Source organism: Xenopus tropicalis, chromosome 1, assembly GCF_000004195.4.
Source record: "Xenopus tropicalis strain Nigerian chromosome 1, UCB_Xtro_10.0, whole genome shotgun sequence".
Classification (NCBI taxonomy): Eukaryota; Metazoa; Chordata; class Amphibia; order Anura; family Pipidae; genus Xenopus; species Xenopus tropicalis.
In genome coordinates this window covers 162,276,528-162,292,215 of record NC_030677.2, presented here as the reverse complement: position 1 = coordinate 162,292,215, position 15,688 = coordinate 162,276,528, and the positions used below count along the sequence as shown (strand labels likewise).

Genomic DNA, 15,688 nt, shown 5'->3' with positions numbered 1-15,688 from the left:
ATTAATGAAAATTTCATAGAAAATACGCACGGTTCTAAAAGTCAGAAAAAATACCATTTTTTTCCATTCGGACTAATTCATACTTTGATAGATGTGCCCCTAAGTGCTTGAAGTAGGATATAACAAATAAAGGGGATGTGTAAAGTATAGGCACAATTATGTAGAATGCTTGAGACCTGGAGTTTTCAGTATATGGGATCTTTGCATAATTTTGATCACTAAGTCTGTTAATTTGAAATTTCATAGTACACATTGTATACTACCTCAGATGTGTCACCAAAGGGCTGTGGAACACAGCGCGACAAATCTCCCTTGTCGTGGGCGACTAATCTCCCGAAATGCTATCCCACTGGCTAAAATGTAAATCACTGGTGGGATGGCATATGCGGCACCACAATTGCCGAAGTTGCCTCTCGCCGCGTATGCCATCCCACCAGCAATTAACATTTTAGCGGGTGGAATGGCATTTTGGGAGATTAGTCGCGCGGCTTGTGTGGAATGTGCTCCACTGGTTTTGGGAGAAATCGGTGTTTCTGTTTTTAATTATTTTAAATTAGTCCTCATGGTTTTTGTGTATTTTGGTATAATAAATATGAACTATTTAAGATTGGGAGTGTGCATTTGTCCAGGTCCTGTACATTACCCTTGCAGATTTAGTGTAGGTTTATGTTGGCTTACTCAACTATCAGGCAGCAGTATGAGATTTATTTTGGGACACAACAAACCTAAGCTTCATTGCATTTCAGGCAGTAATAAGCAAACTGTATCTGTATGTGGATAGACAGTATCAGTATATTGTAAATACATCCCAACAATCTATCAGTAGTTTTTGTAAATTGATTACAGCTAAACATGGGTTCACTCAAATATAACTCAAATATATCTTCTGCAACAGACAGTTCTGGCTTCCACTGACTTACTTTAAAGTTGTATTGCTGTCCTGAGCAAAAGATCCAGCACAACATAATATAAGAACGCTAGATCATGAGGAAAAATTAAGTGCGTGTCTGGGTATTGCCAACTAATACCCTTAATTGCATATAAATGCTATCGCTGCAGCGCAGAACACGCACTGATGTGAGGGAGTGCCCCCGATTGTTTGAGTGACTTGGTGATGGAAGCGCAGGCCGGGTATATAAACTCGCACTTAACATCCCATTCCAACACGTCAATGGATGTCACTTTATGTTTCCGACGTAATCGTAATAAAAGACGATTTTACACGCGCACACACACACACGCATAGTCACCACACACTCATAATTATACGAGACTATATTATAGGGACGTAAATGTAATTGAAGGAACAAAGTATTCTTGCCATAATTGGGATAACGAGTTGTGAGGAGAATAAACATACAGCGAATAAAACTGCCGCCCGAAGGCCAAGACCGAGGGAAGCTACATGCAGTTCCAGCCCAGCGCTTGCCGCGCACCGGCCCTGCTTACAGGTGATGCCAAGTGCTGCTACGTCATTTAATCGCCAAGGCACCTGGCGGGAAATTTAAATCCCTACAGTTTGACACGTGTAGCCGGCCTTACACTGCACCTTGCAACTAAGGGCTGCTTGTCGTGCCTTGGTACCGGCAGGGCTACGCGGCGGCGCACTGTACAGCTAACGGTATAGGGCATAGGCATTAACCTAATAACCAGCTGCTGCCGCTACCTTTGCCTTCCATGTAGCGTACGAAGTCCCCTCGGTAGGAGTTGCTGCTGATCTTCTGCTCCAGGCTGAAGCCCCTGATGCTCACCATGTCCTCCACGTCTGACAGGTCTTCGTGCTCTGCGTACCTGGTGCGGTCAATAGAGCGCTAGGGAACGGGACACATATGTCAGGTTAAACATGGGTCGCTTTATTGTGTCACGCAGCAGCACCGGCACCGGACCAGTTAATTAAGGGTAAGAGAGAAATCGGGCACCCCCATGAATAATACAGTCCTAGGCACAACTGGCACCCCCCCCCCCCCCCAATAATACAGTCCTAGGCACAACTGGCACCCCCCTGAATAGGACAGTCCTAGGCACAACTGGCACCCCCCTGAATAGGACAGTCCTAGGCACAACTGGCACCCCCCTGAATAGGACAGTCCTAGGCACAACAGGCACCCCCATGAATAATACAGTCCTAGGCACAACTGGCACCCCCCCCCCCCAATAATACAGTCCTAGGCACAACTGGCACCCCCCTGAATAGGACAGTCCTAGGCACAACTGGCACCCCCCTGAATAGGACAGTCCTAGGCACAACTGGCACCCCCCTGAATAGGACAGTCCTAGGCACAACAGGCACCCCCATGAATAGGACAGTCCTAGGCACAACTGGCACCCCCATGAAAAGTACAGTCCAAGGCACAACTGGCACCCCCCTGAATAGGACAGTCCAAGGCACAACTGGCACCCCCCTGAATAGGACAGTCCTAGGCACAACTGGCACCCCCCTGAATAGGACAGTCCTAGGCACAACTGGCACCCCCCTGAATAGGACAGTCCTAGGCACAACAGGCACCCCCATGAATAGGACAGTCCTAGGCACAACTGGCACCCCCATGAAAAGTACAGTCCAAGGCACAACTGGCACCCCCCTGAATAGGACAGTCCAAGGCACAACTGGCACCCCCCTGAATAGGACAGTCCAAGGCACAACTGGCACCCCCCTGAATAGGACAGTCCTAGGCACAGCTGGCACCCCCCTGAATAGGACAGTCCTAGGCACAGCTGGCACCCCCCTGAATAGGGCAGTCCTAGGCACAGCTGGCACCCCCCTGAATAGGACAGTCCTAGGCAAAGCTGGCACCCCCCTGAATAGGACAGTCCTAGGCACAGCTGGCACCCCCCTGAATAGGACAGTCCTAGGCAAAGCTGGCACCCCCATGAATAGGACAGTCCTAGGCACAGCTGGCACCCCCATGAATAGGACAGTCCTAGGCACAACAGGCACCCCCATGAATAGGACAGTCCTAGGCACAACTGGCACCCCCATGAAAAGTACAGTCCAAGGCACAACTGGCACCCCCCTGAATAGGACAGTCCAAGGCACAACTGGCACCCCCCTGAATAGGACAGTCCTAGGCACAACTGGCACCCCCCTGAATAGGACAGTCCTAGGCACAACTGGCACCCCGCTGAATAGGACAGTCCTAGGCACAACAGGCACCCCCATGAATAGGACAGTCCTAGGCACAACTGGCACCCCCATGAAAAGTACAGTCCAAGGCACAACTGGCACCCCCCTGAATAGGACAGTCCAAGGCACAACTGGCACCCCCCTGAATAGGACAGTCCTAGGCACAGCTGGCACCCCCCTGAATAGGACAGTCCTAGGCACAGCTGGCACCCCCCTGAATAGGACAGTCCTAGGCACAGCTGGCACCCCCCTGAATAGGACAGTCCTAGGCAAAGCTGGCACCCCCCTGAATAGGACAGTCCTAGGCACAGCTGGCACCCCCCTGAATAGGACAGTCCTAGGCAAAGCTGGCACCCCCATGAATAGGACAGTCCTAGGCACAGCTGGCACCCCCATGAATAGGACAGTCCTAGGCACAGCTGGCACCCCCATGAATAGGACAGTCCTAGGCACAGCTGGCACCCCCATGAATAGGACAGTCCTAGGCACAGCTGGCACCCCCATGAATAGGACAGTCCTAGGCACAGCTGGCACCCCCATGAATAGGACAGTCCTAGGCACAGCTGGCACCCCCATGAATAGGACAGTATTAGGCACAGCTGGCACCCCCATGAATAGGACAGTCCTAGGCACAGCTGGCACCCCCATGAATAGGACAGTCCTAGGCACAGCTGGCACCCCCATGAATAGGACAGTCCTAGGCACAGCTGGCACCCCCATGAATAGGACAGTCCTAGGCACAACTGGCTAGGGATACGTTTAGAAGCCCACGCTGCAGAGCAGAGTCTAGGGACTATTCTCATCGACACTCGTTGAGGGATGAGTGTTGCTGTGACAGTCATACATTAGATACATATGATACAATATTGGGCGTTGTCTCACAGGCCTAGGTTCCTATGCATACATGTTTTTACTACAGTCAAGCCTACTTAACGTAGTTATTAAACATGAGCGCACTTTTCCATGTTCTTTCCTTTTAACAGAGTTCAGTCTAACAGGGTTCTGTCTTTACCCCCCAACACGCGTTGCCAAACCATAACTACCACATCCGAAAGGACATTGAATAGTTACAGTGCAACAGCTGGAGACGTAAAGGTGGGCTGCTCCTCTATCTATTTCATTATGGTCCCACGATCATAGGGTCGTCAATGTGCTTTTTACATGAAAAGCCTAGCGATGAGCCTTCACCGTTCATCAGGCACAAAGTCCAGCATTACAGATAGAAAGGCTGAAAGCGATGAAGCCTTCGTTTGCTCGCTTTTAAAGCGCACTGCCTGTGTGGCTAGCTGATCGCTTGCTTGTTCTTAGCGCTGCTTCCGGGCCAGATAGAAAGCGTGAAGTTGTTGCTCAGGCAGCAGCCAGCAGGGACCATGGGAGCTGCACGTCTACACCACAAGTAGGAAATAACAACAAAGCCATGCGAAAAGCCCATTGTACAGAGCTAACCCTACACTCGCACCGTGTGGCTTGGAAACAAAAGGCACTGCTGTAGCCCCCCGCCATACACTCACCCCAGCCCAGAGGCACTCGTGTGGCCCCAGCTAACTCGCATACCCTGCCTCACTCTGCCCCGCTCTAATTCTACGTAACAGACAATAAAAACATCTACACACCAATCTTCTTGCAGAGTCTTTCTTTGCCTCCATTGTTTTTGAGGAGGAGAGTTGGAAAGATGGGGCTAATGGCTGTTGGAAAAGAGCTTTCCTCCGTTAAGGAGTCGGCCAGCTGCTTTGCATTGTGCTGGAGATCCGTATAGAAAACACCACTTATAAAAAAGCCCCCCAGAAAAGTTAAGGTTTATCAAAGAATCCCCCGCTCGGCATCACAAAGTACAAGAGACACCATCGCTGCCAGTGGAGTTAAAGGGTCGCTGACGTCACGGGCCGCAGAAGGGAAACATGGTGTCCGGGCGCCTCGGAGGCCGCTCGCCTTACAACTTTGCAGCGGACACGCGTGGGTTGGCTGGCTACAGTGAATCAGACATTTCCTGACATTCGGGAACCTTTCCTATTGATATTTTGGTCGGTCACGGGGACTGCCTAGTACGCAGGCGCCAAGCAAGCTCGCTTCTTTATTTGTTATGACTGCTGCATGAAGCCTGCACTTTTAGAGCTGTACTTTCCACAGCATTGATCGGGGGAGTGGGTGGTGCGGAGAATGTTTCTATTCACACTACAAAATCCCACCCTCTTTTTTTCGCTCCTATCATGGACTTAGTAATATAAAAAAAAAGTCAGTTTTGTGGCAACTATTGGATTGACTCGCCCCCAACAAACCCGTAAAGCTGTTGACACCTGTTCCAGCCACCAATAGAGCCAATACTTTAATATCCGTTAAGCGCCATCCCCGCCAATCAGGCCCTGGTTGGCGGAACAAAATCCCACTACGGTTGGCGGAAGAGAGCGACAAGTTGTTCCATGGAATGGGAAGGGCTTGATTTCCTCCTTGAAATAGCCTCGCCCCTCCGAAGTGGCCTTGATTGTGTGGCTTGTGACGCGCACCCTCTTTATCCCAGGGAGGCCGGAGCTAGTGCAGCGCTGGGGAGGCGGTGGCTCTAAGCGTGAAATGAGGCGAAGGAGATTTACTTAATTAGGCGGCGGGCCAATGTTCCCTGAGTGCGGAGTGGCAGCTAAATCCCGCCCGTGCCCCCCACAGCTGCAGGAGGAGGAGGTGTCCTACCCGGAGTGGATTAGCCGGAGTTACGTGGAGCTCATGAGTCTGAACGAGCACTCAATGCAGGCGTTGTCCTGGAGAAAGCTGTACCTGAGCCGGGCCAAGCTCAAAGCCTCAAGCCGAACTTCGGCGCTGCTTTCCGGCTTCGCCATGGTAAGTGCTCGGCCCCATCTGTACAAGCGGCTGTCACCTTACATGTCATGTGCTGTACATGGTGTCGTCTGCTAGACTGCTCCCAGCCCGTCTAATAATAGCCCATTCTTATGTGTAGCAGCCCCAGTGCCCAGGAGTAGCCTTAGGCTGAAATACTGTTAATCTACTGGCAGGCCAAGTCTCTCCTAGTGATGTGCAACCTGTCACATACAACTGACACTTAGCAGTCCCAGTAGCACAGCTGACAGATGGAGAGCTGTAGGATTACTGAGTTACTGTTTGTGTGTGTGTGTCTCTCTCTCTCTCTCTTTTATATATATATTTATTACTAAATTGGAGCCCTTGGTGCATGGCCCCACCAGCCCTCCTTGTTACCTCAACGTTTTATGGTGGAGAGAATTTTATTTCAACAAATAGCTGAAGGGACAATGCAAAGGACTCCATTCATTTTCATTTTATAAATATTTGTGTCCCACCCTTTTTTTTTTTTTTTTAGTTTAAATGTTGATCTGTCAAATTATTTCCCACATTGTAGAGACCACACCACCCCCCCAACTTACTTTTTACCAGAGCTCAAGCTGGGTTCGAACTGTCTCTGCAGAGGTAGAACACATTAACATGACTTGACGAGTGAGCACTTTTTTCCTTTCAACAGGAATTTAATAATGAAAGATAGTAGTTGACCTGAGCTCCAAATAGTAGCTGGCTCAATAGATATAGAGATTAAGTATGTCAGACTGTAGGGCTTTGCATGGTACCCACCTGTTTACTGAATTTTAAGATAGGGATATCTTTGTTCTCTAACCTATGTGTTCATCTAGTTGCCTTTATAACAGAAAATTAGACATGGCCAGTGTTTTCCATATCATTCCTTAGGCCTACGGGCTGGTACCATAATAAAAGGTTAAGTGTTTTATTACCTTACACTTATTACTGGCATAAGGATGCAGTGGTGACTTCTGAACGACTGTTCAGTTAGCAGAAGATTCAGGGTCAATACTAGACACCTTATAGAAATACCAATTTCTAAATTTCTGTTTCTAATATTTGCACTGTTGCTATAGTGCCTGTAGCTGTAAAGTTAGCCCATTTAGACTGTAACATAATTGGATGCTCAAAATACCTGTGTACATACCATTCTGCAGAGTGCAGGCTCCCAGTTTCCATGTAAGTGTGGTGCTGTGAGTGGTGTGACCGGTTTAGGAGATTAGATCTAACTGCTCACAAGGGCACCCAGAGATGCTACTTCCCCCTCACACCGTTGCAAACATTTACAGCAGATACCATCATTGTATTATAAGATAAATCTTTAGGTTTAGCAATAAATTCAGAATCTGACTTTATAACAAGTAAAAATAAAATATCCAAAATATAACAATCTACATAGCTGTACATTTGCACCAGTTAGCATTGCTACCATGTATCACTGGGGTGCTTGTTTCAGCCCCAGCCAGGGCAGTATCCACAATGCATTTGTTCCTCACGTCTGCAAGGGCTTTCTTCAGGTACTACAGTTTCTTTCCGTACTCCAAATATTCCAGTGCTGCTTCAAACTACCTGTTATTGCTTTTAGGGACTTTAAAGAATTGCATGCTTGAGTGAATTTTGTCCACAGTCAGCCCCAAGTATGCAGTGACAATGTAATGCCATTAAACCACTTACTACAATCATAGGTGGTTTGTAGTGGTACTGCTGTGTGGGCTATTAGTGTTATAACAGTATGCATTGTAAAGGTGACCATACAAGGGCCTATTCTATTGGGAGAAGATCCGCTTGCATAGCAATGTCGCCAAACAAGCAGATCTTGTGTATGGCCACCTTGATAGTATGTATAAAGCTTTTTAAACATCAGAGGTAAGTTCAGTGCAAGGCAGAATGGGACATAGTGCATTGATCTCAACATAGTGACATATCCTTCCCACCCATAGCAGGGAATGCTTTCCCTAGGCAAAATGTTGCTTTGTGTTTTAAATATAATACAATTATGGAATCTGTTATCCAGAAGTCTCTGAATTACAGGAAGGCAATCTCCCAAAAACTCCCAAAAAGTGTTTTCCTTTTCTCTGTTGTAATAAAACAGAACCTTGTACTTGATTGTTACTACCATATTGGTGGCAAAAAATTCTGTTCGGTTTATTTACTTTTTAAGTGACTTTTTTTTTTTTAGAAGACTTATGGTTATCCAAATTACAGAAAGATCCCTTATCCGGTAAACCCCAGGTCCCAAGCATTCTGGATAATAGATCCTATGCCTGAATCAGTTCTGCCCTGCTCTTGCTCACGATTCGGCCAAGATTCGGCCTTTTTCAGCAGGATTCAGATCCAGCGAATTCACAAACCTGGCGGAACCAAATCATTAAAATCTTGTGACTTTTTGTCACATAAACTACACGCGCAGCATGCGGTTCTCTTTAACCCCTTTGTCACTTCATTTGCATATGCATTTCTGATTTGGTTCGGTAAACGGCCTAATCTTTGGTTTGGCCGGATCCCAAAATAGTGGACTAGTTTTCAGCTACGTTTCTTACATTGCGTTCTTTCTGCAAACGTTTTTTTCCTGGTGTTGCTGGATGTTCCAGACCTAGCTCTCGGTGTTAAGCTTCTGCATTCTTTAGGATTATGAAATGCAAGTATTAATAGATTAGGGCAGTTCCATAGTGAGCTTTAGCTCCAGGGTTTAATAACGACGCTTAAGCCAAAAGAGTTCATTCATCTAAAGGGTTTTTTTTCCCAGTAATGTTTCTTAATTTTTGTTACATTGCCCTAAACCATCTACATATATAAATTTAGTTACACACTTCTGGTTAAAGCTCTTTTCTCTCCTAAATCCTATCTACAACACAATGAAAAATAGCTGGGAACCATTGCTAAGAATATTAAGTGGAATTCTCTGTGCTTGAAGGACACATGTCTATTTTTCTTAGCATTTTTTATGGTTGCTGTGGGTTACAACCCCTGGGGAAACTTTTTACCCCATAAAGTATAGGGATTAGTCCCTTATTTTCAAAAGTTGTTACATGAAACCCTGCAATCCCTTTCCTAGAATTCCTTTCACAATGACTCTAGCCTAGGTTCTGTCTCTTTAATTTCAACATTGTGTCGGAGTTGATTATTTTAATTGTGTTAGCTAACATATCTTCCAGGCAAATGGAACACCCCCTGCACCCAGTAATGCATTAGACCTAACTGTCTATCCATCTCCTAAATGAAGAAAGGTTGCTAAAAGGTTATTTTGGTGTGAGGGTCTATTCCATATGTTTGACACCCTCCATTGTGGAAAATGAAACTGCTATGTACAGTGAACCTGGCAACCAGAAAGCTTATTTATAAAAAGGTTAGACTATTATTTAGTGGTTTTCTTTCTTATTTTTATTCTATTCTGAAATGTATTAAGTGACCAGGTTGTTATGTTCAGTGAATATAGCAAGCAGGACCTCGATTCAAACTGAAAACCAAGTCATTCAAAAACCATTAAATATGAAGGCTAATTGCAGAAAATGTTATAAGCAGATCTTCCCCTCGAGCTATTTAGGTTGCCAGTGTATTGTTTGGCATGTTTATTAGTTTTAAACTGATTATCCCAAAGGCTTTAAAATTCTTATGTTTGCCACTAATCTTGTAATTAAAGACACTTTAAAACCAGACATTACCTAGTAATTCCTCAACCATTCCAATCAACTTTGAGGGCAGTGACACAAGGGGTACTTTGTTGCCCATAGGAAATATCTTCAAACCCGCCCCCTCCTCCTTCTTGGGTCAAAGTGTTGCATATAAAAGACTTGCTGTAAACCATTTAATGTGCTCAAATGACTGGTACCGTATTTGTGCAAGATAACATGCAATTCCAGTATTTAAAAGTGTTTTATATGCAGCAATTCTAGCACCAACCAAGTGCCCCTTGTGTCATCGCCCTTCAGGAGGAGAACTTTCTCCAGCTCCGCCGGAATGTTGTGCATATTGCTAGCAGCACAAGTCGTGCAGTTACTCTAGTACCTAAGGAAATTGCCTCTATTATTCATTAACTTTTGCCTGGCGGGGCCCTGCATGGTCAGTGAAGGCCAATGTATTACATGTAATGGCCCAATAATATCTTGTACAGAATTCTGGAGGGCCAAATTAAATTAAAATAATATCATATAGTGAAGTCTGTGGAGCCTCTGAGTAGATCAAGGGAAATAAACATCTTTTGGAGGCTGCATCCAGTTTGTGGGCCTCTAGTTGGACAGCTCTGGTATTGATCCATACCATAGGCCCCTTCTACTGTACAAAGCATGGTATTATCCTAGTTGTGTTGAAGCAAGAAATGGGGGGGATTGGATTCTGAGTGTTGTCATTGTGCTTCAGCTGGAGACCCCCTCTGATGCATACTGTGATATACTGTGCATTAAATGATTAAAAATGCACACTTTATTAATATTGTATATTACACACTTTATGTGTGATTTTGTTTATTTGTTAACTGTTGGGTTTTTTATGAATGTTTTGTCAGCTTTAATAGCCAAATGCTTCAAGGCCTGAAGGTCTGTCTGGTAGATATAATATCCTTTATTTTACAACAGGGGGTACTTTATTCACTATAAGTCACCAAAAAGACCATATAAAAGCAGAAAGCCGAGTAATTTTATACAGGTCATGGCATTCAAGTTATGGAAAGATCCCTTATCTGGAAAACCCCGGGTCCCGAGCATTCTGGATAACAGGTCCCATACCTGTATTCAGTAAGTCATGTGACGGAAATTACACCACTAAGCACCATTTATAAGGATATAATTTTATACAGGTCATGGAACTCTGAGGTAACTTCTAATATCCTCATATTTTACATTTATTTATTACAATATACAAGTTTCAGTGAGTCATGTGACAGAAATGACACCATATAAGCTTTGATTATAACTGTTGATATCACTAAGCACCGTTTATAAGGATATAATTACATACAGTTTGGTGCCATAGGGAAATGACCAAACTGACCTCTACTGTACAGCGCTGCGTACATAAGTAGCGCTTTATTAATAAAGATATACATACTGTATATTATATATTTATTGTGACTGTCCCCCACATATTTTTTTTTCTCTCTTTATAGGTTGCAATGGTGGAAGTTCAGCTAGAAGCCGATCACGCCTATCCTCCTGGACTTCTTATTGCATTCAGTGCCTGTACCACTGTTCTGGTTGCTGTCCATCTATTTGCACTTATGATAAGCACCTGCATTCTCCCTAATATAGAAGCAGTGAGCAATGTACATAATCTCAATTCTGTGAAAGAGTCCCCACATGAACGGATGCACCGTCATATCGAATTGGCCTGGGCCTTTTCCACCGTTATTGGGACGCTCCTGTTCCTGGCAGAGGTCGTGCTGCTTTGTTGGGTAAAATTTCTACCGGTGAACAGTCCAAAGTTATCTTCCAATGATACTTCTACTGTTAGCTCTGGCCAAGCAGCTGCCATCGCCTCCACAGCTATCATGGTCCCCTTTGGATTAGTTTTCATAGTGTTTGCTGTTCACTTCTACAGATCATTAGTCAGCCATAAAACTGACCGACAGTTCCAAGAGTTAAATGAATTGGCAGAGCTGGCTCAACTTCAGGATCAGTTGGATCACAGGGGGGATCCAGTACAGTCCCCGGGTCATTATGCATGAAATATCTTGAATAGGCCAAATTTTCTGTCTTAGGCTATATTCAAAACACAGATGTCCAGTGGTTAAAGACCTCTGCTCTGAACTAAAACTTTGTAACAAGAGTGTCTGTGCAATATGGGGTGGAAGCTATATACAGGGCTCTTTTTAGCCTCTCTGAGCATGCTTAGTCTGCAAATGGAGTGATAGTATCCACACACTCTATCCACCAAAGATTCTGTTCTTTGCTACGTAGTCTCTGCCCAGGCACTGCCTGAAGGCCATGCTTATATTTCCAAAGGGATAGCCAACCCCAATTGTTCTCCCTCATTGCTGTTAAAGAGCAAAGGTTGGGGACCATGCATAATGTAGACCGTTTTAACTGCCTGGGAGTGGGGGTTTGCCCACTATTGATTTAACTTCTTTAGATCCAGGAGGAGTCTCAAGTATAATGAGAAAGACCTCCTCCTGCTAATGGTTTCAATACCAGCATGCTTCGTCTGATAGATTTGTATTAACACATTTATTTTGTTACTGACTACAACAATAAGACCGCTGCATTATTTACTGTTTGCTCAAGGAATAAGCAGCATATTGTTTTGCATGAATGACACTGTAATCCGTCGCATGCAGAGGAGCTGATTACAGAGAGCACCTTTCTACTGCATGCAACAATTACTTACCAGTCACTGGATTGCTCTTTCAATGCTGGACATGGCTTGTGCATGTATATATGCCGCAGCTGTAGATCGGATATCACTGTTGCTATTTTGCTCCAGACTGTCACACTTTCAGAGAAAAAAGTCCTCTTGTTGCAGGAAGTGCCTTCAGTGTATTGTTTGCTGTTGCGTCGCATGAATGGATATGTTTTGCTTGTTTGCCTTTTGGTGCCAAGAGAAAACTGCTTGCAAGTATAGGTCCAATGGCCTTTTGCAGCAACATTCTGGTCCTATATGTGAGGACAATATGGGTTGCTCAGCATAACTTGTGCCCCTCCCATTATTATTTTAAAATAACTGCAAAAATGTCCATTAGTTTTTGATATTGCGTCATTCTATTCATAACGTATTCTGTATGCAAAATTCCTTTTTGTTAAGGGATTACGTAAATAGAAAAATTAACTTTATTATGAAACAAAACAGACTTAGCCAAATTATTCAAAGGGCAATTTTGTATTTTTTTTTTTTATACATAGATGTTAAGAATTAAGTGTTACCAATTATTAAAAAAAACTGTGATGTTACAATATAAAATGTGCCATTTTCCTTGTGTGTCTGCCCTATAAGCTGCTGTTAAGTGTGTGTCTTATGTAACTGTGAAACAGGTTCTTAATGTAAGTTGAAACAGGACAAAGGAAGCCTATGTACATCTAAAGGGAAAATATACCATGTTCTCAAGTATTGCTCATCTTCCATGTATTTTACATTAGATGATAGCAAATAATTGTGTAATTTACTGCAGACAGAAGAATCCTTCCCTGCATTATCTAGGTTGCACATATTTCTTATATAATGTATGCCTGTGCTTATTGTTTCCACTACATAATTAATATCTTATTTATAAACAGAAGATAAAATTTAGGTGCATTAATTGATCGATGCCCAGTATATTAAAGGGAAATATGTAGTGGATAAACATTACTTTATAATGGCATTTATTAAGTATATTTTCCCTTTAGATAAAACCCATTACTTAGTCATTTTAAAAATTTCAATTGTTTTTTTTTTTTTTTTTACTTTTCCCAAAACACCTACTGTATTTTACAGTTTGAGCAAAAGCTTTTACACCTTGTGCTTTAATCCTTTATTTTATGTTCATATGTCACTGTCTTTAATAAACTTTTTTTTTTTTTTGCATAAACTGTATTCGAGTGCACGTAAAATATAAAATGTGAAGAGAGGAAGCCTTATTGTATATATCTTAAATTATAAAACAATCATTCATGTGCTCCTTATTGGGCAAATGCTCTTTTGAGTAAAGCGCCAGCTTTGAGACAATGGATTATTTATAAATGCAGTGTCAAGTTCATTGTAACTATGTTGTATGCTTAGTTATACTATATGGCCAAGAGTATCCTTGCACCTGCCTGTCAGGATAGCCCCAGAACATTATTCCCCCTTTACAAAACATTAGCAGTCTCTTTGCAGAACACTACATTCTACACTCACACTTTTTTCCATCAGACTGCCAAATGGTAAAATGCCATTTATCATTACAGAGGACGTGTTGTGTTTGTGCTGCTTCAAGGTCGGATGGCAGTGACCTTCACACCGCTTTGCCCAACATTTGCCATTTGCCATTACTGATCGTATATTTGTTTGCCTCTGATCAGCCATAATAACCCCCACTCCAGGTGAATAGTGGCAACATAGTTTCTGGAGACAGTCTGAAAATCAGTAAGAGAGTGTTCCAACTAAGGAAATGTCATTTAAGATGCTAGCCTACCAGGAACAAAATCTGAGAGGTTTTTGCCCAAGCCCACATCACACCCAATACACCTACTCCAGTCAGGGGTATATATACAGGTGACTCAACAAAATATAGAAGGATTGATATATATATATATATATATATATCATCCTGATGACGATCCTGTGGTGATCGAAACGCGTAGATGGTATGCTGAAATAAATCACTGACCTGATTGATGCTGTAGCTGTGAGTGCTTTCTACTGTTGAGTTTGATATATATATATATATATATATAGTAGAAAGAGTGCCACACACACAGGGACTTGATACAAAAGAAAAAGTGGTTTTATTGAAAAAAAATCCAACGTTTCGAGCACAATCTGTGCTCAGGTTTGTCCCTGAGGAAGAGCACAGATTGTGCTCGAAACGTTGGAATTTTTTCAATAAAACCACTTTTTCTTTTGTATCAAGTCCCTGTGTGTGCGGCACTCTTTCTACTATATTTTTGTTTTTTGACCTGCACCAAGGGCATTTGGACTTGTATAGGGTGTGCTCCTCCCTGTATACTATATACAGTGGAGGAAATAATTATTTGACCCCTCACTGATTTTGTAAGTTTGTCCAATGACAAAGAAATGAAAAGTCTCAGAACAGTATCATTTCAATGGTAGGTTTATTTTAACAGTGGCAGATAGCACATCAAAAGGAAAATCGAAAAAATAACTTTAAATAAAAGATAGCAACTGATTTGCATTTCATTGAGTGAAATAAGTTTTTGAACCCCTACCAACCATTAAGAGTTCTGGCTCCCACAGAGTGGTTAGACACTTCTACTCAATTAGTCAACCTCATTAAGGACACCTGTCTTAACTAGTCACCTGTATAAAAGACACCTGTCCACAGAATCAATCAATCAAGCAGACTCCAAACTCTCCAACATGGGAAAGACCAAAGAGCTGTCCAAGGATGTCAGAAACAAAATTGTAGACCTGCACAAGGCTGGAATGGGCTACAAAACCATTAGCAAGAAGCTGGGAGAGAAGGTGACAACTGTTGGTGCGATTGTTCGAAAATGGAAGGAGCACAAAATGACCATCAATCGACCTCGCTCTGGGGCTCCACGCAAGATCTCACCTCGTGGGGTGTCAATGATTCTGAGAAAGGTGAAAAAGCATCCTAGAACTACACGGGAGGAGTTAGTTAATGACCTCAAATTAGCAGGGACCACAGTCACCAAGAAAACCATTGGAAACACATTACACCGCAATGGATTAAAATCCTGCAGGGCCCGCAAGGTCCCCCTGCTCAAGAAGGCACATGTGCAGGCCCGTCTGAAGTTTGCCAATGAACACCTGAATGATTCTGTGAGTGACTGGGAGAAGGTGCTGTGGTCTGATGAGACCAAAATAGAGCTCTTTGGCATTAACTCAACTCGCTGTGTTTGGAAGAAGAAAAATGCTGCCTATGACCCCCAAAACACCGTCCCCACCGTCAAGCTTGGGGGTGGAAACATTTTGCTTTGGGGGTGTTTTTCTGCTAAGGGCACAGGACAACTTATTCGCATTAACGGGAAAATGGACGGAGCCATGTATCGTGAAATCCTGAACGACAACCTCCTTCCCTCTGCCAGGAAACTGAAAATGGGTCGTGGATGGTTCCAGCACGACAATGACCCAAAACATACAGCAAAGGCAACAAAGGAG

The 15,688-nt window shown here is 43.7% G+C and overlaps 2 protein-coding genes across 7 annotated transcripts in view; one reads left to right on the top strand and one right to left on the bottom strand.

Moving 5' to 3' along the window:
* The window catches only part of kdm2b (lysine (K)-specific demethylase 2B), a 76,663-nt gene extending 71,268 nt beyond the window's left edge, over positions 1–5,395 (bottom strand). For 3 of the 5 annotated variants that reach the window (XM_031892630.1, XM_031892631.1, XM_031892638.1), the window contains exons 1-2: positions 4,738–5,395; positions 1,667–1,811 (exon numbers count right to left, since the gene is read on the bottom strand). In XM_031892630.1, the coding sequence (XP_031748490.1) occupies positions 1,667–1,811; positions 4,738–4,770 (178 nt within the window). In that variant the 5' untranslated portion in view covers positions 4,771–5,395. Of the gene's footprint in view, positions 1–1,360; positions 1,466–1,666; positions 1,812–4,737 lie in introns of those variants that run through there. The other 2 variants (XM_031892646.1, XM_031892655.1) reach the window with 2 other exon arrangements.
* On the top strand, positions 1,808–13,433 carry orai2 (ORAI calcium release-activated calcium modulator 2). Of its 2 annotated transcripts, none has more exons than XM_012968940.3 (2): positions 1,808–1,899; positions 11,040–13,432. In XM_012968940.3, exon 2 carries the CDS (start codon positions 11,046–11,048, stop codon positions 11,595–11,597), a length of 552 nt encoding a protein of 183 aa, XP_012824394.1. In that variant the 5' UTR covers positions 1,808–1,899; positions 11,040–11,045; the 3' UTR covers positions 11,598–13,432. The 2 variants fall into 2 exon arrangements, with proteins under 2 accessions (XP_012824394.1, XP_012824392.1); XM_012968938.3 differs by lacking the exon at positions 1,808–1,899 and adding an exon at positions 5,612–5,950 and having other exon boundaries at positions 11,040–13,433.
* The last annotated feature ends 2,255 nt before the right edge of the window (positions 13,434–15,688 follow it).

Excerpts from the sequence above, each read along its gene's own strand:
- orai2 (XM_012968938.3), top strand. The coding sequence starts at position 5,729 with ATGTTCCCTGAGTGCGGAGTGGCAGCTAAATCCCGCCCGTGCCCCCCA. Across the intron at positions 5,951-11,039 it reads TGCTTTCCGGCTTCGCCATG|GTTGCAATGGTGGAAGTTCA; the intron begins GTAAGTGCTCGG and ends CTCTCTTTATAG.